The 20,772-nt window shown below is 38.4% G+C and overlaps 1 protein-coding gene across 1 annotated transcript; it reads left to right on the top strand.

Moving 5' to 3' along the window:
• Positions 1–1,537: 1,537 nt before the first annotated feature.
• On the top strand, positions 1,538–19,051 carry LOC104424218 (vacuolar-processing enzyme). Its single transcript, XM_039303061.1, has 7 exons — positions 1,538–2,142; positions 16,148–16,189; positions 17,009–17,072; positions 17,208–17,372; positions 17,483–17,943; positions 18,175–18,412; positions 18,905–19,051. Exons 1-7 carry the CDS (start codon positions 1,538–1,540, stop codon positions 19,049–19,051), a joined length of 1,722 nt encoding a protein of 573 aa, XP_039158995.1.
• The last annotated feature ends 1,721 nt before the right edge of the window (positions 19,052–20,772 follow it).

Here is a 20,772-nt window from a genome sequence, read left to right as displayed (position 1 = left end):
CAGCAACTCATGCAAGCATTGCAGAAGATGGATATATCCAACAAAGGAGGAAGTTTCTCAGGTATTTCACATTGCCTAATTAGTTCTATTTCCAGAAAGGCGTGGATTATAGACTCTGGGGCAAGTGACCATATTATATGCGACAAGGGATTCTTTTCACATATAAATGAAAGTTTGAATTTTCCTGTCTACGTACAATTACCCAACGGAAATATTACCCATGTCAAAGTGACAGGAACAGTGAATCTCAGTCCTCAGATTATTCTCCAGAATGTGCTCTATGTCCCAAAATTTCAATTCAACCTCATATCTATGTCTAAAACTTGCAAAGAGAACTCTTGTCGGGTAATTTTCGATGCTGACACCTGTTTATTTCAGGCCCTTTCGACAGGTAGACTGATAGGCTTGGGTAATCTTTCTGAATGGCTCTATTTCTGGACAAGTTTTCCAAGTAATTTAAATTTTTCCCGCAATCCATTGAATAAGAAATCATTGTGTAATTCAACTGCCAATGATAGAAATTTTACTATGCATATGAGATTGGGTCACAATGCCTTATTTTCATTTCCTGAGTGTCCTATACGTCCCCTTGCAAAGCAATCACATACACCATTTCCCTCTAGTACCTCACGGTCTAGTGAAATTTTTGCATTAATTCACGTGGACATTTGAGGACCTTATCACACAATCAATCATGATGGCTCTCGTTATTTTCTTACGATAGTAGATGACTGTTATCGGGCAACATGGACTTTCCTTATGCAATCTAAGAATCAAGTCTATTCTCACCTGAAAAATTTCATTCTGCTGTCCAAGACTCAATTCATGAAATCCATTCAGTGGATTCGTATTGATAACGAGAGATAATTTTTCAGTCATGAGTGCTCCCTATTATTCAATTCTCATGGTATTCAACACGAAAGTTCATGCGTTTACTCACCACAAAAAATGGAGTGGTTGAACGAAAGCATCGCCATCTACTAAAGTTGCTCATGCCTTAAAATTTCAAACCTCGATTCCAGAAAGTTATTGGGGAGACTGTGTCATCACAGCAGCTTATCTTATTAATCGTATGCCTACTCGGATCCTCAATGGACGAACACCATTCGAGCTGTTATTTGGGAAGAAACCTGAATTGAATCACCTCAGGATCTTCAGATGTCTCTGTTATGTTACAACAATGGGATCTCGAGATAAATTTAGCCCACGAGCACGGCGATGCATCTTTATGGGATATCCCAATCTCCATAAGGGATATCGGGTTCTTGAGATCTCCACAAGAGAATTCTTAGTAAGTCGTGATGTAATTTTCCATGAGAATATTTTTCCGTTTTCTGAAAGTGCATCTCCAGATGAAGGCTTGGAGACAGTTTCCAGCCATCATAATTTTCTCTCTAATGAGGCATCATATCAAGACCTCTCTTACATACCAGTAGCACAGCCACAGAGTCTTGTCCTAGCTCCGTCAAATTCCAATACAAATTCGAACTCTTCAAAACATATTCAAGAAGATGCATTGGAAGATTCCATTACCAATATGAAAGTTTTTGACACTGCACCAACTTCCTCCTCAAAGACATCACAGTCTACCACTAGAGCAGAGTACCCTAGGCGGTCTGGACGGGCTACAAGACCTCCAACCTGGACAAAAGATTATGTTTGTGCTACTCACCACTCTCTAGGTATTCAGTATCCGATATCCTCATATGTTTCCTTTCATAGATTATCTCCAAAGCATAGATGTTGTATTTCTCGTTTATCTGACGACAAGGAACCGTCCAATTATGAAGAGGCTTCCACTAATCCAAAATGGCAAGAAGCAATGAAGGCAGAGTTGAAGGCACTTACTAATAATCATACATGGGATCTTCTCCCACTACCATCTCATCGCAAACTGATTGGATGCCAATGGGTCTACAAGATCAAGTATCGCGCTAATGGCTCTATTGAACGGTATAAGGCCGGACTGGTAGCCAAAGGGTTCACCCAAAGAGAAGGTTTTGACTACCACAAGACGTTCTCTCCAGTTGCCAAAGACGTAATAGTCCGTTCATTCTTAGCTATTGCTGCAATTAATGACTGGCACCTACATCAAATGGATGTCCATAATGCATTCCTCCACGGTGATTTAGATGAAGAAATGTACATGGATATCCCTTAGGCATACGGAGACAGAGGGAGAATAAGGTATGTCGTCTCCGTAAATCCCTTTATGGATTAAAACAGGCATCCAGACAATGGTATGCTAAATTTGCCAGCGCTCTTACAATAGCAAGCTTCAAGCAATCCAAGCATGATTATGCTTTATTCTCAAGAACTAAAGGTATGTCATCTATCTATTTGATGATTTATGTCGATGACATACTTGTTATGGGAAATGATAGAGCATCTATAGAGAATTTCAAGGAATATTTGCATGCCACCTTTCATATTAAAGACTTAGGAGCACCAAAATATTTTCTTGGAATTGAAATTGCTCGATCTGATAAGGGGATTTCCCTTAGTCAGCGGAAGTTTATATTAGAAATTATATCAGAAGCTGGTTTATCAAGATGCAAGCCAACTGTAATTCCCATAGAGCAAAACACTAAGTTGACCACCGCAGACTATGATAAGGGAATATCTCGACATGATGATCCTGTACTAAGTGATCCGTCAAGCTATCAAAGACTTGTTGGGAAACTTATATACCTAACAATGACTAGACCTGATATCTCATATGCGATTCAGACACTTAGCCAATTTATGCACTAACCGAAGCGTTCTCATTTGGATGCGGCCTTAAAGGTCGTGAAATATCTGAAGAAATGTCCAGAACTTGGGATATTGCTATCTAAAAATGTGACATGAGGATGATAGCATATTGTGATGCAGACTATGCAACATGTCCTATTAGTCGAAGATATGTCACTGGATATTGCATTAAGTTGGGAGAATCTCTTCTTTCTTGGAAGACCAAGAAACAAGCCACTGTGTCCCTATCCTCAGCCGAAGCAAAGTATCGAGCTATGGCTAAGGCCACTTGCCAAATAGTTTGGATACGAGGATTACTTAAGGATCTTAGAGTATAAGTGCAAGGACCCACCAATCTATATTGTGATAATGATGTGGCTCTTAAACTTGCATCCAATCCTATAGTACATGAAAGAACCAAACACATAGAGGTGGATTGTCACTTTACACAGGAAAAGATCCAGGAATGAGTAATTGAGACAAGAGGAATTGGGACAACGGAACAACCAGCAGACATGTTCACCAAGCCCCTATGTCAGAGACAACACGCATATCTATTAAACAAGTTAGGCGCCTTGAACATCTATAAGCCACCAACTTGAGGGGGAGTGTTGGAAGATATGCGGATTGCGGATTGCCCGAGATGTCTTGATCTTAATTGATCATGATTTGTGTATATATGTTAATTAAATATTAGATTTAGATCTAGATTCATTTTTTAGATCATTTACTTCCTTACACATAATATAGCTTGTATTATATCTTAGGAGATTTGTACATTACAATTACAATGAGAGAATACACAAAAATCTTCCTACGTCTCTCAACTCCGTCCAATCTTTATTCTTCTCTTTGCCTTCTTTCAGAGGCTATTGTTTAATAGATGCAATGGCAAGAAGACTTCAAACTAAAGTTAGACGTGCAATTGAAGCAAATGTCTTGCCATAGTCAATTCCATACTCCTGAGTGAAACCTTTTGCTACTGGTCTAACTTTGTAGCATTCCACCATACCATCTACCTTAGTCTTACTTTGATATGCCCATCTACAATCTATAGCTGCTGGCTTTCTAGTAGGCAAATCAACCAATCCCCAAGTATGAGATTTGTCTAATACTAGCAACTCATCTGTCATTGCTTGCTACTAAAGGGGTTTAGTTCAAGCTTCTCTCTATGTACAAGGCTCATGAAGGGAAGCAATAATTGAGTAACAATGCAAATCACGAATAGAAAGTTGACTTACTCAGGTGGAGTAAAAAATAGGAGAAGAGGGAATTATCAAGGGTGAAGAATCTGTGGATGGTACAGTCAACTCAGGAGCTACCAAAGTGGTATTACCAAAGGTACCTGCATCAAGATTAGAAGAAGACAACTCTGAAAAGGAAGATTCAATCATGTATCTTCAGGAAATAGATCCACCAAAGGATTGGTAAAAAACGAAAGAGCTAGAGAGGAGTCGAAGGGATGAAGCCAAGAGAACATCTTGTATTCCCAAAAGGTAACATGACGAGATATACGGAGATTATTAGAGATAGGATCCTAGCATCGATACTCGTTGTGCTCAATCCCATACCCAAGGAAACGACATAGACAAGGATGAGGTTCTAATTTCGTGCATTCATTTGGAAGAAGATGGAAAAAACAAGCATTGCCAAAGACTCGAAGAAAATTATAATTAGGAACACTACCATACAAGAGCTCATACGGAGATATATTACCTATAATAGGTGATGGAGTACGATTGATAGTACATATAGCAATATGAGAAGCCTCCCCCAGAACTGTTCCAAACAAGAGGCTAAGATTAGAAGGGTGCAAACAACATCTAAGATTTGTCGATGTTTATGCTCTACTCAACTATTTTGTTGAGAAGTCCCTAGACAAGAGCGATTAATGACAGTACCATTTTGAGAAATAATTTGAAGAAATTTTGTGTCTTTATATTCCATAGCATTATCAACAAAAAAGATCTTGATGCTTTGAGAAAATTGTATTTTGATCATGGCAACAAAATCACGATAAATACAAGGCAATTCAAATCAATGCTTCATAAGGTAGAACCATGCATGATGAGAATGATCATCCACAAAAATCACAAAGTGGCTAGTAGGAGTAGGAGTGGGCCGAAATGTTAAAATGAATTAAATCAAAGGGAGCATGAGAGACAGATTCACTAAGATCAAAAGGTAACATGTGATATTTTGCCAACTCACTTGGCAAGCAATCAAACTATTTATTATCAACAAAACCTAAATGACCACTAGAAATTAGATGACTTAATCTTGAAAATGAAGTATTATCCAAACGAGAATGTCAAGTTTCAGATGATATTGCGGTAGCATAGTTACTAAGAGCATTTGGAATCTTTAAGGAGATAAGCTCAAATAGCCGTCTCACTTTAGGCCTATCCCAATTATTTATCCTGTTCGTGGATCCTACACACGACAACCATTAGAGAAAAAGTGAATATCAAAGCCAAGTTCACATAGTTGACCCTCATATGTCTAGTTTAAGGAGAGTCTAAGAATCACAAGAGTGTTTGATGGTGACAATGTGGACATTGAAATGTTTCCTCTATGGTTAACTAGCATCTATGAGTTATCAACTGTATGAATAATAGGTATTTGTGAAAGTAATGATTTTGACTTAAACAATTTGGTGTTAAAGTCATGTAATTGCAACAGGGGGAATCAAAGAACCATGAATTAGAAGTACTTGGAGTCACAAACAGAGCATAAGTGCTAGGGATAGAAAAATTAAAGGTAGCGAATTCTCGAAAAATGGAGCAAAGATCCTCTAATGACAAAGTAACAACGGCTTATTGGAAGAAACCTCAATAGTAACAGCAACGGTAGATGAGCGTGCAAGTGGACCTATCAGTTGCTTGTCCCTGTAGGTTGCCTAGGTTGTCACCAATAGCAAGTAGACGCAAAGTGACCAACCAATGATAATATGAGCAATATTTACTATGCGATGAGGAAGAGGCAGGCATGGCAAGTATTGCATACGTAGGAGTGGATAAAATCAGACAGTGTGCCTATAAAGTAGCAATCTAAGCCTTTTTAATCAATAACTCTAAAACAATTGCCTCAAGTCGAGGTAATGGATCTCTATGTAGAAATGAAACTTGTGAAAGCTAGTATGAGCACCTAGAGAGGGGTGAATAGGTGCAAAAACAATTTTGCGAGATATATGCAGTGCAAATCAACAATAGATTATGAAAATGAAATTCTCAAAACGAATTACGATCAAAGTAGAAGAGTGTAAAGAAGAGAATATGAACACAAAAATTATAGTGGTTCGGCTTAATCAAGCATACGTCCACTCTTCCGCACTGACAGCCCACTGGCTGGATTTCACTATGAACAAAAGAGTTATTACAGTTAGGCTCTTCCTTGAATCCACGGTGTAGAGACTCTACTACACTTCCTCAAGGTCTCTCAATGATATAAACTCTCTTTTGCGTACAAGATTTCGCTCAGTAGTTTAATTGACTAAGAACAAGGAGCTTCAGACTTTTGAATTCTTCTATCGCGCATACACTTGAACAAGTGGAACGTCTTCCTTATATACTCTTTTATACCATCATACCCGTTGGCACTTACCAAAGGAATTTCTTCCAATCTACCCGTTGGACATAATCAATTAGGAAGATCTTCGAGCTATTTAAAGAACATGACGATAGCCCATCAATCATGCTCGCTCATACAATCAGGATCTTGGTTTCCATAAGTAGAACCTTCCAAGTATATTTCGTCAATCAATGAATCCACGATTCCCAAATCAATCTTGATCAAAACAAAGGATTCCGACATGCTATATCCAACCAAAAGATCTACTCCAGTCGATAAAGTCAAATCATTGACGAAACATCCAGTTCTGGATAAGTCTTCTTCGACGGTCTAGAAACTATCAATGAGGATAGACTTTGAGTCTTGAGTCTGGTAGTCCGGAGGTCTTCAGACTTTGATGGAAGAGTCTGCAAGTCTTCAAACTAGACTGATGGAAACGTTTTGTCAGCTTCAAAATACTCAATGAGGTTTTCTCCAACAATCTCCCCCTTTTTGATGGTCACAAAACTTTCCTGTAGATTTGGATAACTTTGACCTGCAAAACACTACTCAAGCAAATATGGATATCTCATAAAGATAAATGGCTTAATAATAACACTAGAATCTGCATCCATAGAAAGTAGGTTAGTCTTATGAACAAGGCCATGAGATATCAATAATACTTAAGATAAACAGATGTTCAAACAGTCAAAAACAAATTCAATCCAAATCCAAACAGCCAAACACAAACATCAAGTCAAAAAACATTTAAATCTAAACAGTCAAAAAACTAGTCAAATCTGCACATCTCTCCCCCTTTTTGTCATCATTAAAAAGGTAGAGATGAAAAGAGAATGAAATTAAGATGGCTTGGGAACACGGACAAGCTGGAAATCTCTCATTGACTGAACAATGCCTTCCAGCCTTTTTAAGTCCTCCTTCAGTTGCCCTACTTCTTCACCCTTAGTATTTGTCTGAACTTGAAGAGCAAAGGCTTGGAGTTGATCATTCAAAGAAACTGAGGAAGCTTGTCCTGCATTCTGCATATTCTGAAGTTCGCATCCCATAGCATAGATTTGACCTTTCATCTCCAAAAAAACATCAAGAATTCTGCGAAAGTCTGCTGAATTATCAGTCTAAATACTTGCTTCTGCACGATCAGACGGTGTATCAGCATTGTCACGTAGATTGGGCGATGAAACATCATGTCCCTCCTCAGGAAATTGTGAGGCATGGATGTCCTCTGGATTTGCTGGAGAGTGACTTACTCCTTCACTGGTGACAGAAATTGAGGATGTTCCTCTTTTTTCAGGATCTTCCCCTGTTTCCATGCCTTCTGGTGAAGAAGAGTGTTCTTCATGTTCTTTTTCTACTCTCTCCTCTTCTTCTTCTTCTTCTTCTTCAATTCTTTCCTCCTTGCATCTCTCTCCTCTACTTCTTTCTCAAAATCTTCACTTTCTCCAATCCTCTGTTCTATTTCAGCCGTATCTTTTTCCTGTCTCTCCGTTGATTCTGGTACAGAACGACTCAGGTTCTTCAAAGCCATTGCATAAATGGTAATGTCATCCTCATTCTCTTCATCCTCAACGATGAGAGCTCTTCTTTTCTTGGATGGAGCAACCATGGGCTCCTTCCCTTTCCTTTTTGCAACCGAAGATATTTGATGAGTCTTGACAGGGGTTTTCTCCTTGAACTTCTCTAACTCATTGTTGAGTTCCTTTAGACGCATTTTAGAGACCATTTTCGATCCCACCACCATTTGATCGCACGCTCGACCACAAAGAATTCGGGGAGACTGAATATTCAAGTGTCTAAATAACTTGGTCACAAGAGCTGGATAAGGAAGTTGTCCCTCGTCCTTCACCATTGCCCTGTACATATGGAACATAATAGTGTGTGGAAGAGAGAATTTTTTTTTCCCAGCATTGATGGCATACATCAACTTTGCCTCCAAGTTTGAAACATCGGTCTTTGAAGTAGATTTTGGTCTGAGGTAGTTAATCACAATCTTGTGAAGTAGAATGTTGGTTGCATTCATCCTCGAATAGGAAATCTTGTCTTCCATTCTTCGATCCTTAACAAGTTCCAACGTTGCACGAGCAATAGACACACGGATAGGTTGATATTTCCCTCTTTCAACCTCAATCACATCAGCCAATGTATTCATGTCAACTACATGGTCCTGATCTTGAATACTAAAAGAGAATCTATTCGTATCCAAGAAACTAAGATTCGAATAGAAATAAGCAGTAAGTTCAGCATAAGCTTCTGTAGATTCAGAACAAAACTGTTCGAGTTGAAGAAGACTCAATTTCTCCCATAGATTGACATTCACAAAGTCAAGAAAATCAAAATCCACACTTCTAGGGTTTATCACCCCACACTTCAGCAACTTAGAGTACAGTTGCTTGTGGTCATCCGATCTAAACAAGTATATCATTTTGCTTTGGATTTTTGCCGCAACACCCATTCTCGGTTTAAACTGACTGTACAACCTATCATCGTCATTCCCATCTGGCTGACTCAGCCCTCCAACACGTGGATCAGTTGGGATATTTGCGAATGCCTCTTCCGTCGATCTAGCAGGGGCAATTCCCAAACGTTTCATCGTACGTAGAAAATAGGTTTCATTTCGATACCATTTTTCTTTCAAAAATTCATCAATGTAGTTTAAAGGAGTACCACCCCTCTTCAAAGCACGGTAAAGCTTATAAGTAAAACCAGGCTTAAGAGTTCTTACCGGTTCTGCGTCTTCGACGATTTCTTCCTCTTCTTGATGTGCAACATTCTAAAGTCTAGATGAAGGAGATGGACGCTGCTGAGAATGTTGTGGGCTCTGTTGTTGATTAGGAGATTCCTCTTCCTCGGTGAGATCAAAGTGCGTAGGCCCCTCACGCATCTCTTTTGTGGTCCCTTGTTCGCGATCCTCGAAGACTTTCTTTGAGAAGACATTTTTCACAGTATTGCAGGGATTCCAAGCTTGTTTTCCCAAGAAAGATGACAACTTTTCGAAGATTAAACAAGAGGAGAAGACAGAAATGGAAGATATGTACTCTCTTAGGGTTTTTGTGAGTAAAATGAAGAAGAATCGACAGTATATAAGACAGTTGAAGAGGTGCATACGGAACGTCGTAAAAATGAAATATAAAGATACCTTTTTGAAAAAATAACTACATTTTCAAAAATTAGATAACTGTCATTTTAAAAATTTAACTTCTTTTTCCAAAAAAAATGCATTAATCACGGAAATTGAATATTGTAACAATCAATTATGGATAGATGATCGTACCTTTTCGAGATTTGATCTAAGAGAAAATAAAATATCTTACAGTCAAAAATCTTGATCATCTGAGTCTGAGAGTCTTTAGACTTTCAGTCCTAAGTTTGAACTTCCTCAGACTTTAAGATATTAAGTCTGGAACGAATAGCTTCAAATTGATTTTTCTCTAAAGGCTTTGTAAATATATCCGCCAGTTGATTCTTTGAGTCAATAAGCGAATTGAAACTTCTCCCTTTTGAACATGATCTCTAATGAAGTGATGTCGAATCTCTATATGTTTTGCTCTTGAGTGAAGAATCGGATTCTTGGTGAGATTGATTGCGCTAGTATTGTCACATTTGATTTCAATGCATGAATCTTCAATTCCAAAGTCTCTTAACTGTTGTTTTATCCACAGAATTTATGAACAATAACTTCCAAGAGCTACATATTCTGCTTCTGCTGTAGAAAGAGCTACTGTACTTTACTTCCTTGAAAACCAAGACACTGTCCTGCTTCCAAGTAGTTGACAGATGCCCGAGATGCTCTTTCTATCAACTCTGCATCCGGCTAAGTCTGCGTCTGAGTATCCAAGAAGAGTAAAGTCTCCTTCTTTAGGATACTAGAGACCCAAAGTTGAAGATGAGGCAATGTATTTGATAATACGTTTTGCAGCACTTAAATGAGATTCTCTCGGGTCTAATTGAAACCTGGCACAAATGCAAACACTTAACAAAATATCAGGTCTAGAAGCAATAAGGTAAAGAAGTGAACCAATGATGCTTATGTATAGCTTCTGGTCAACTTTCTTTCCTCCTTCATCTTTGTCCAACTTCAAGGAATTTGACATTGGTACATCGAGTCTTTTGCAATTCTCAGTCAAACTTTTTGACAAGATCTTTAGCATACTTTTCTTGATGAATAAAGGTTCCTTCCTTCAATTGTTTTACTTGGAGCCCAAGAAAAAAGGTTAGTTCACCCATCATGCTCATTTCAAATTCATCCTGCATAGACTTAGAGAATTTCTTGCACAGACTTTCATTAGAAGATCCAAAAATAATATCATCAACATAAATTTGAACAAGTAGAAAACTTTTGCTTTCTCTTAAGATAAACAATGTACTATCTACATTACCTTTGACAAAGCCATTTTGGATTAAAAACTTACTTAATCTATCGTACCAAACTCGAGGTGCTTGCTTTAGACCATATAGGGCTTTTTTTAGTCTAAAAACAGAGTTTGGTTTCCTTAGGTCTTCAAAACCGGGTGGTTGTTCCACATAGACTTCCTCTTGGATAAATCCATTTAGGAAAGCACTTTTGACGTCCATTTGGAATAACCTGAAATTTTTATGACAAGCAAAAGCAAGTAATAATCTAATTGCTTCTAACATTGCTATTGGTGCGTAAGTCTCATCTTAGTCTATCCCTTCTTCTTGCGTATATCCTTTGGCCACGAGTCTTGCTTTGTTTCTTACAACCTTTCATTTTCGTTCATCTTGTTTCGAAAACCCATTTAGCTCCAATGATGGATTTACCTTTCGGTTTAAGAGTCAATTCCCAGACATCATTAATACTGAATTGCATGAGTTCTTCTTGCATGGCTTCAATCCAGCTTTCATTAGTTAGAACTTCTTTTATACTTTTGGGTTCTATTTTAAAAATAAGAGCCACAGCACTAGACTCTTCGCGCCTTTTGGATCTTATGCGAATTCCTTCATTAATATTGCCAATAATGAGATCTGTGGGATGATTGAACTTATGCTTCTAGTTGCTAGTTGATTTGTCAGACTATTGATCTTTTTCTTCATTTGAATCTTCGACAATTATTTGTTGCTTGTCTTCTGAAGTCTGAGCTGCTTCTGGAGATTTAGACTTTGTAGAGTCTAGAGCAAGTTCAGATTCTTCAAGTTGAGTCTGAATCGATTCATTTTGCATAGAGTCTTGAAATTTGACATTCATTGATTCCTCCACAGATTGTGTTTTTTTGTTGTATATTCTGTAGGCTTTGCTTGTAGTCGAATATCCAAGGAATATCCATTCATTTGATTTTTCTTCAAACTTTCCAACTCGATCATTTGCATTTTTCAAAATAAAACATTTATATCCAAACACGTGAAAATATGAAACAATGGGCTTCTTACCTTTGAATAACTCGTAGGGAGTTTTTTTTTCCATAATAGGCCTTAGAAAAACTCTATTAATGATATAACATGCTGTAGAAACTGCTTCGGCCCAAAAACGTGAAGAGATGTTTCTTTCAATTAAAAAAGTTCTAGCCATCTCTTGAAGCGATCTATTTTTTCTTTCCACGACTCCATTTTGCTCTGGAGTGTATGGAGAAGAGAACATATGCTGAAAACCATATTCATCATAAAATCTTGTAAAGTCTTGATTTTCAAATTCGCCTCCATGGTCAGTTCGTATACTTGAAATAACATACCCTTTTTCATTTTGAACATTTTTAGCAAACTTTTGAAGTAAGAAAAGGTTTCAGACTTACTTACCGGAAATGTACCCAAGTGAATCGTAAGTAGTCATCCACAATTACTAGGCAATATTTCTTACCTCCAATGCTTTGAGTTCTGGTTGATCCAAAGAGATCCATATGCAGAAGCTGCAGTACACGATTAATGGCAACTTGATTTATTGGTTTGAATGAGTTTCTTACCTATTTTCCCAACACACATGGTGTACATAGATCAGTCTTTTGAAATGACAGATTGGGTAGACCACGAACGAGCTTTTTTGCTGAAATTTTGGCTATTTGCTTCATGTTGATGTGCCCAAGTTTTTTGTGCCATAAGTTTGCTTCTTCTTGAATTGAGATTAGACATTGGGCTTCATCTAGTTTGACATCCAAGAGGTAGATATTTCCATGTCTTTGACCCGTGAAAAACTGAGAGGAATCTTTATTGGTTCCTGAACATATTCCCTCTTGAAAGTTGATTTTGAAGCCGGTGTCGCACAGCTGATTGATACTAAGAAAATTGTAGTTGAGTCCTTCCACTAAAGAAACATTACTAATCGTGAAACTTCCTTTGTTGTTTCCTCCAAATGAAACTTTTCCACCATTAACTTGAACAAGTTTTATGAAGCAATTTGAATTTCCTGTCATATGCCTTGAGCATCCACTATCCAGGTACCATTTAATCTTTCTCTTGATAGTGACCTGCATTTAGAAAAGAGACTCAAGCTTTCTTTAGTACCCATATTTTCTTGGGTCCATTGGTGTTAGTATGATATATTGTCTTTGCTCATACTTTCTTAACAGGTTTCCAAACCAGAGAACATTCTTTTTCAAGACGATCTGAACTATTGCACTTAGAACATTTAAGAGCACTGCGACCTACTGGTTTTACAAACACTTTTTGGAAATGATTTTTATAAGCATTTCTCGTAGGTTTTTGCTTAATTCTTTCTTTTACTTTAGGAAAATCAATTAGAGGAATGGTTTTGATAGTCATTCCTAAACCTGATTTATTGAAATAAGGTCTTTGTGCTAAAAGAATTTTCTCAAGTTTCTCAGATCCTATAGAAAATCTTTTAGAAATATTTGAAATGTCATTTTTCAAGAATGCATTTTCTTTTGAAAGATTGTCTTCATTTTCTTTCAAGGTAGAAATACTTTTGTCTAAACTTTTGACATTTTTCTTTCAGAACAATTTCCTGTTGTTTTAGTGCAGAGTTTCTCTTTTGAGTTCGGAAATCCTTTTAAGAGAAGTCTTGAGACTAAGACACAGTTCATTAATGTATGTAGAGACTTTAGTAGGGATTTTCAAGTTACTTACCTCGATTTCACTATCTAAATCTGAGTTTGTTTGGAGACGGAGTCTGATTGTGCCATGAGACAAATGTTGGCATAATCATCATCACTTTCTTCACATTCTGTATCACTCCAAGTTTCTACTTTGAGTGTCTTTTGATACTTCTCATTTTTTTCCTTTCTTCTTCCTTAGAAAGGGACAGTTGCGTCTGATGTGTCCTTTTTTCTTACATTCAAAACAGACTATATCTCTATTGGATTCATCATCCTCAACAGACTTACTCTGTTGCTTTTGAAAGCTCTGTTCCTTTGGATTGAATCTTTTTCCCTTTCTGTTTAACTTTTTGAATCTTCTTATCATGAGAGAAAGCTCTTCATCATCCATATCGTCTTCAGAATCTGTGACATCAGAATCATCATTAGATTTTAATGCAATGAATTTCTTACCTTTAGGATCTTCATCTTCGTTGATTTGCTCCACTTCATAAGGCGAAGAGTCCCAACCAACTCATCAAGAGAGTGGCATGATTCTTTGTGTCTCCCTTATTGAGGTCTTTATGTGATTTCAATCCTTCAAGAGTCCACGCAGTAGCTTGTTTACTTTCATGGGATCAAAATTGGTTGACATTGATTTTCAAGACCGTTCACTATCTCTGTAAAACGACTAAACATGTCAGTGATAGATTCTCATGTTTTCATTTTGAATTCTTCGTATTGTCTGAGCAAAATGTTGATTCTGGTTCTTTCAGTCGGTCAGTTCCTTCATAGGTGATGTGTAATCTATCCCAAACTTCTTTAGCTGTTACACAAGAAAATATTTTGTTATATTCAGTAGGTGATAATGCACAATATAAAGAATAAATCGCTTTTGCATCAAGAGCTTGTCTCTTGGTTATCTCTTCTTGAGTCATTTCTCTAGACTCAACAACTTCTTTTCCTCTTTCTGAGACAGGTGCAGTTTTAGGAATAATTTATTTGTCTACCACGTCCCATTCCAAAGGATCCTTTGATCTTAGGAATGCCTTCATCTTGTTTTTTCATATGTTGTAATCATTTCTATCAAAGTAAGGCGGTCTGATATTGCTTTGCCCTTCAACCAGTCCTAGAGCCAACATACTAGCCATGAATCTTTAACTCTGAAGTAAAACACTTCAATTCAAGTGAATACACAAGCTCAGATACCAATTGTGAAAGTTAGTATGAGCACCTAGAGAGGGATGAATAGGTGCAGAAACAATTTTGTGAGATATGTGCAGTGCAAATCAACAATAGATTATGAAAAGGAAATTCTCAAAACGAATTACGATCAAAGTAGAAGAGTGTAGAGAAGAGAATATGAACACAGAGATTATAGTGGTTTGGCTTAATCCAAGCCTACGTCCACTCTTCCGCACTAACAGCCCACTGGCTGGATTTCACTATGAACAAAAGAGTTGTTACAGTTAGGCTCTTCCTTGAATCCGCAGTGTAGAGACTCTACTACACTTCCTTAAGGTCTCTCAATGATATAAACTCTCTTTTGCGTACAAGATTTCGCTCAGTAGTTTAATTGACTAAGAACAAGGAGCTTCAAACTTTGGAATTCTTCTATCGTGCATACACTTGAACAACTGGAACGTCTTCCTTATATACTCCTTTATGCCATCATACCAAAGGAATTTCTTCTAATCTACCCGTTGGACAGAATCAATTAAGAAGATCTTCAAGCTATTTAAGGAACATGACGATAGCCCATCAATACTACTCGTCCACACAATCAGGATCTTGGTTTCCATAAGTAAAACCTTCCAAGTATACTTCACCAATCAATGAATCCACGATTCCCAAATCAATCTTGATCAGAACAAAGGATTTTTACATGCTATATCCAACCAGAAGATCTACTCCAGTCGATAAAGTCAAATCCTTGACGAAACATCCAGTTCTGGATAAGTCTTCTTCGATGGTCTAGAAACTGTCAATGAGGATAGACTTTGAGTCTTGAGTCTGGCAGTCCAGAGGTCTTCAAACTTTGATGGAAGAGTCTACAAGTTTTCAGACTAGACTGATGGAAACGTTTTATCAGCTTCAAAACACTCAAGAAGGTTTTCTCCAACAAAACTCGTATAGGTTCAAAGTCATCATTAAGCGCCATTAAATATTGCACAACACGCATATCATGATATTCAACGAACTTGTGAGCATCAGCATCAACTTCCCATTGCGGCTCAGATTAAGCCAATTGTTCCCAAACAACATGCATAGAGGACAAAAAAATCATTAATAGACCAACATGTCTCTTGATGCATGCAATGAAAATTTTCTAACAACTAATACTAATGAGCAATATCCAAGGTGGAGTAATGGCCAGCAAGCAAATCCCATGCTTCTTTTGTTCTATTGAGACAACCAAACTAAAGCCTAATAGGAGTCAAAGTATTTCGAAACCATGTTAAAATCCAATAGTTCTTGCTGTCCCACTCCTCCATAAGCTTAATAAATTTTTCTCGAGTTTCTTCAGCAATCCTTGTAGGCACGCAAATATCACCGATGACATAACACCAAAGTTTGCATACTCTCAAAAAGCTTGACGTTTCTTGAGCCCATAAGATATAATTTAATCCATTCAAGATAGTTTGAATGGGTATTGGCATGTCCATTTTATCCATTGTAATAAGCACCAAGAAATAGTACTAGGATTGCAAATACGGAGCAAAGAATGCCAAAAATGAATCAACACGTCAAAATACCTCGAGAAGCAATGGGTCAACTCTAGTCAATGGTCAACGATTGTGGTCAAAGGTTAACGGTTGGTCAATGATCAACCCTCAACTCTGATATGGTAGGTGACGTGGTAGTAGACGTCGAGGTGACGTGGTGATGGATGATGCAATGGTGGATGACAATGTTTTATCTCTCTTATTAAATTTTGGAATCCTCACCTGTTGCAGGTCGTTTACATTTATAGTCAGAGTCGAATATGTGGCTTTGGAATGTTACAATGAGCATCTTTATTTTTTAAGGTTTAGATCATATGATAATTATTGATTTATTGATGGAGGTTATCTTCGTTATGCATTTGCAATTTCTTTAACAGAGAATCATGAGAGATCCTTAAGTCTATTTATGTATTTTTAGGTTTATTTATATTAATATAATGCCCATATCAAATAATGAACACGATAGTTTCTTATTGTGATTCACCAAAAAATGATAAAATATCGCAAATTCCCTAGATGAATTACCAAAAGAAGCTTGAATTAGGAAAGTGATCTTTGGGATATATTCAGAGTCATTGTTTTGCAACTGCTTTAATGCAATTGATTTGTTAACGCTTTTGTAACTTTGTTTTGATGTATTTCTTTATTTGCTTATAAAGAGCAATTTCAAATCCCAATAAAAACATACCGTGAATAAGAAATTCTATCCTTTTCTTTCGTTTTATCAGCTGCGTTTATTGTTGTCCATATTCCCTCTGTATATTCGATGCAGAGTATAGAGCAAGATCTGTCGTCAGTACCCTGAGAGCGGGATTATCTGGATATTTTTGTTCTCATTTTTCATCTTCTCCAAACTCTCCATCTGATGACGATGATGACCTCTTTATATGGCAGCCTCGTCCCTTTTCTCCTCCTTACAGCATTGACGATAGCAGATGTGAGCGAGAGTCGGAGGAGCTTTCAAGAAATTGTGTCCAAGTCGGGTGGTGATTATGGTAATGGAACGGGCACACGATGGGCTGTTCTAGTCGCCGGATCCAGCGGTTATCAAAACTTCAGGCACCAGGTGATCCACCAATCTCAGAGCGTCAGCTACAGTATATCACCATATTCTCTTCGTATGTTTATAAAATATATAATGACATCCCTACTCTATATATATAATGAAATGGAATGAGTTGTGTGATGTGTGTCTATGCAGGCTGACGTGTGCCATGCCTACCAAATCCTTAAGGCAAATGGATTGAAAGATGAGAACATTATCGTGTTCATCTATGACGACATCGCCAATCACCAGAATAATCCCACCAAGGGTATCATTGTCAACAAACCCAACGGCCCCAATGTCTACAAAGGAGTTCCTAAGGTCTTAGTTCAACACTTTTTAGCTAGCTACTTTTTACATCCACCGTGTAGGAGGATCCATATCAGGTGATTGATTTTCGACCGTAATTAACCAATAAGGCAATATTGCAGGACTACACCGGTGATGAGATCACAGCAGCCAATTTGTATGCAGTCCTTCTCGGGAACAAGATGGCTCTCGACGGGGGCAGTGGCAAGGTTTTGAACAGTGGACCAAATGACCACGTCTTCTTCTATTACTCCGACCATGGGACCACAGGAGTTATGACCATGCCCGCGGGGGACTATATATACGCAGACGACTTTGTGAATGTGCTGAGGCAAATGTACAAGGCGAAGAAGTACAAGAACATGGTGATATATATAGAGGCGTGTGAGGCGGGGAGCATATTGCAAGGGTTGCTCCCCAGGGACATAGGGATCTATGCGACCACGGCATCCAACGCCGAGGAGAACAGCTGGGCCTACTACTGCCCTAGTGGCCCACCAGGGCGCGTGCCTATTGGCGGTGATCCCGCCAAGTATGGCACTTGCTTGGGGGATCTCTACAGCATCGCTTGGATGGAGGACAGGTACTGTTACGTCACTTCCCTACTTTGAAATTACACATTCAATCATAAAATGCAAAGTTTTTCAAAATGAAAATAAAAATAAAAAGCTAGCTAGATGAGCAAATATCAAGATAAGTATTTGTGGCTGTCTCCATATGCGGGGCGTGATCCCTTTGTCAAATGCACATGTACTCATTCTCTGTTCTCTATGTTTCTGTCTCCATTAATCTTAATTTGGGTGTGTGAGAACAGTGAAGCCAACGATTTGGGGAAGGAAACATTGCAGGAGCAATACTTGAAGGTGAAGGATAGGACCAATCTGTCCCATGTGATGCAATATGGCGACACCATTCTCAGCAAGGCCTTTGTCTCTACTTACATGGGCCGACGCTCCAATAACGTGTCTACCATTCCCTTGGAGGAGCTCTCCACTTCAAATTCCCAGGCAGTTCCCCAACGGGATGCTGATTTGGTCTTTTTCCAACACCAGGTCCGTCTTTATAACCATTGATTATGTTGCATATTAATCTATCTATTCTGACTAGTAATTAAGCAAAAAAATGTGATTCTTCTGAACTAACGTTTCTTGCCATGTCTGTCTTGCCTCTTCATATTGGGACGCCTCGTCGATTGACTACTTGAGGGTGGTTGTAGGTGCAAAAAGCTCCGAAAGATACTGCTGAGAGTCTGGAAGCACAGAAGAGACTGGACGAACAAATTGCTCACCGATCGCATGTTGACCGCAGCATCAGCCAAATTGTCAACCACCTGTTCGGTGATTTCAATGTCACAAGCATGTTAACCGCCGTTCGACCTAAAGACCAACCTGTCGTCGATGACTGGGACTGTCTCAAGACATTTGTGAGTCTCAATGATCTCCTCATCAATTACTTCTCCGATCCCTACATGATACATGTGTAATCACAGCTAATTTATCCCGTGAACAGTTTCTAATGTCAAATTTGTTCGTTCTGATGTATAGGTGAGGATTTACCAGCAATACTGTGGACGCCTGAGGGAGTATGGAATGCAATACACCAGAGCCATGGCAAACATGTGCAACGCTGGAGTAGACAAGGATAGTATGAAAGCGGCTTCTATTCAAGCTTGTTATGGGAAAGTAGAGTGAAAATGATGATCAGTGTCCCGACAATGCTTTTTATAAACAGTTTCTGAATTTCATATGGGGTATATGTGCTGCTTCAAGGAAATTGGAATAAATTTAAATTGGCAAGCTCTCTACGTGTCTTGTGAATTAGGCGGCTCATCAAAATGCTCAAATTCCGTTCGAACGTATGTCGGAATTTTTTCAAATGGTTAATTACAATACATGTAATTGGATATACACCATCACCTTTTCAACTCCATTAACCTAAAGGAGATGGCTGGATGACGACCACTTTCAAGAGAATGTTCTGATGAATGGAAGGATTGACGCCAAACAAGAGAAGCACCTGAGCCAGAGTAGAGTGACAACTAGTTTCTTAATGAACCTAATTCACGAGTTGGAGATAAAACGATTGATAGAAAACAGGCAGCAGGCGCAGACAAGCGTGTACTTAATCTGAGGCACCGCACCTCAGTTCCATCAGACCGAGCTCATGAATACTTACATTCATTTTAAAAGTAGGTTAGAGAGCACTGTCAACTAATGCTCAAATGTATTTTGTACTACTCAAAGGGATCATTTAATTTAATTTAGTTTAAATTTTATTTTTTTTGGGTCATTTGAGTTGATCGAGAATAAGATATCGGCTTTTCTATGTGGAAAGGTGATGGCTCAACCGCTGAAGGTAAAATGCAATTATGCATGTGGCTATGAGACTGATATGGTGGATTCTTGCAGAAGCAGGATCCATTTTTGGTTTGGTTGGTTGGTTGCGGTTAGGCTGAAAGGCGAGTGGTTTTTGGACTTCGCCCGTCTCAGCCAACTCCTCATTCATTTGAAGGAAGATTTCGAAGCTTAGAAATGACGTCGCGCCTCTTATCAATCGTGTCATCGGAACATGGAAGATGTACCTCCTTTATTTGTGGCATGATGGTCGGCGTCCCGTATGCCCTTGAGCAGCTGATGTCATACGGGACGCAAAGACTGGTTTTGGCCTCCTGCTGTAGCTTTGCTTGATCAGAGGGCTTTCGGTATGGAAAGGGATTTGTTGCTGGATTTGCTTGAAGTTGATTGGGGACGTGGCTAGCTTGCTTCAATGGGCGAAAGCTCTCCTTTGTCCATGGCTCGAAATCTGTTGCAATCGTCACACTAGTTATCGTGCGTTCGAAGCTATTTAATGTTTCCAGTCGAAACAATGGTGCAGTACCACTCATAACGTAATTGAGCAATCTTTAGCACTTTTGTCTACAAATTATTATCGGACGATATCATTACCGGCCCGTAATTTTGCATCCGTTCCAGCGTATGTACTTGGACCACAATAAAACAAATAACTTTGACGTAAACATCAACTAATTCACATGATTTGATGGGGAAGTTGTTGGGAGTGCGTAACAAAACTCCGATACCTTCCACATAGGGAGATCACGAAGAGGGAGTCCAAATTCGAACCCCGTAAATATATCCAATTGAATCCACATTTACTCAAGAGATTACGTTAACGAAGTTATGAGTCAATTATGATATATTAATTGCTTTACACCACATCAATTATTTGGTGTGGGACTTCCGTGCATCATAACAATCTTCCCCTCACGTGTGAGATTAGTATTAGGCCTGCTCTCTTTTAATTCAAGTATCTTTCTAACCCAATATCATCCTTATGGTCCACGTCGGTACACCACAAAGCCTACTAGTTCGGAAACCACAATCATTGACTTTGATAACACTTTGATTCGAGA

The sequence above is a fragment of the Eucalyptus grandis genome, chromosome 10 (assembly GCF_016545825.1).
Source record: "Eucalyptus grandis isolate ANBG69807.140 chromosome 10, ASM1654582v1, whole genome shotgun sequence".
Lineage (NCBI taxonomy): Eukaryota > Viridiplantae > Streptophyta > Magnoliopsida > Myrtales > Myrtaceae > Eucalyptus > Eucalyptus grandis.
This window is presented reverse-complemented; position numbering and strand designations above follow the sequence as displayed.

Bases quoted from the DNA above. Each gene is read 5' to 3' on its own strand.
- LOC104424218 (XM_039303061.1), top strand. From the start codon at position 1,538: ATGAAAGTTTTTGACACTGCACCAACTTCCTCCTCAAAGACATCACAG. The intron at 2,143-16,147 runs GTACATGGATAT...ACGTGGTAGTAG, and splicing joins GGTGATTTAGATGAAGAAAT to ACGTCGAGGTGACGTGGTGA. The intron at 17,944-18,174 runs GTACTGTTACGT...GTGTGAGAACAG, and splicing joins ATCGCTTGGATGGAGGACAG to TGAAGCCAACGATTTGGGGA.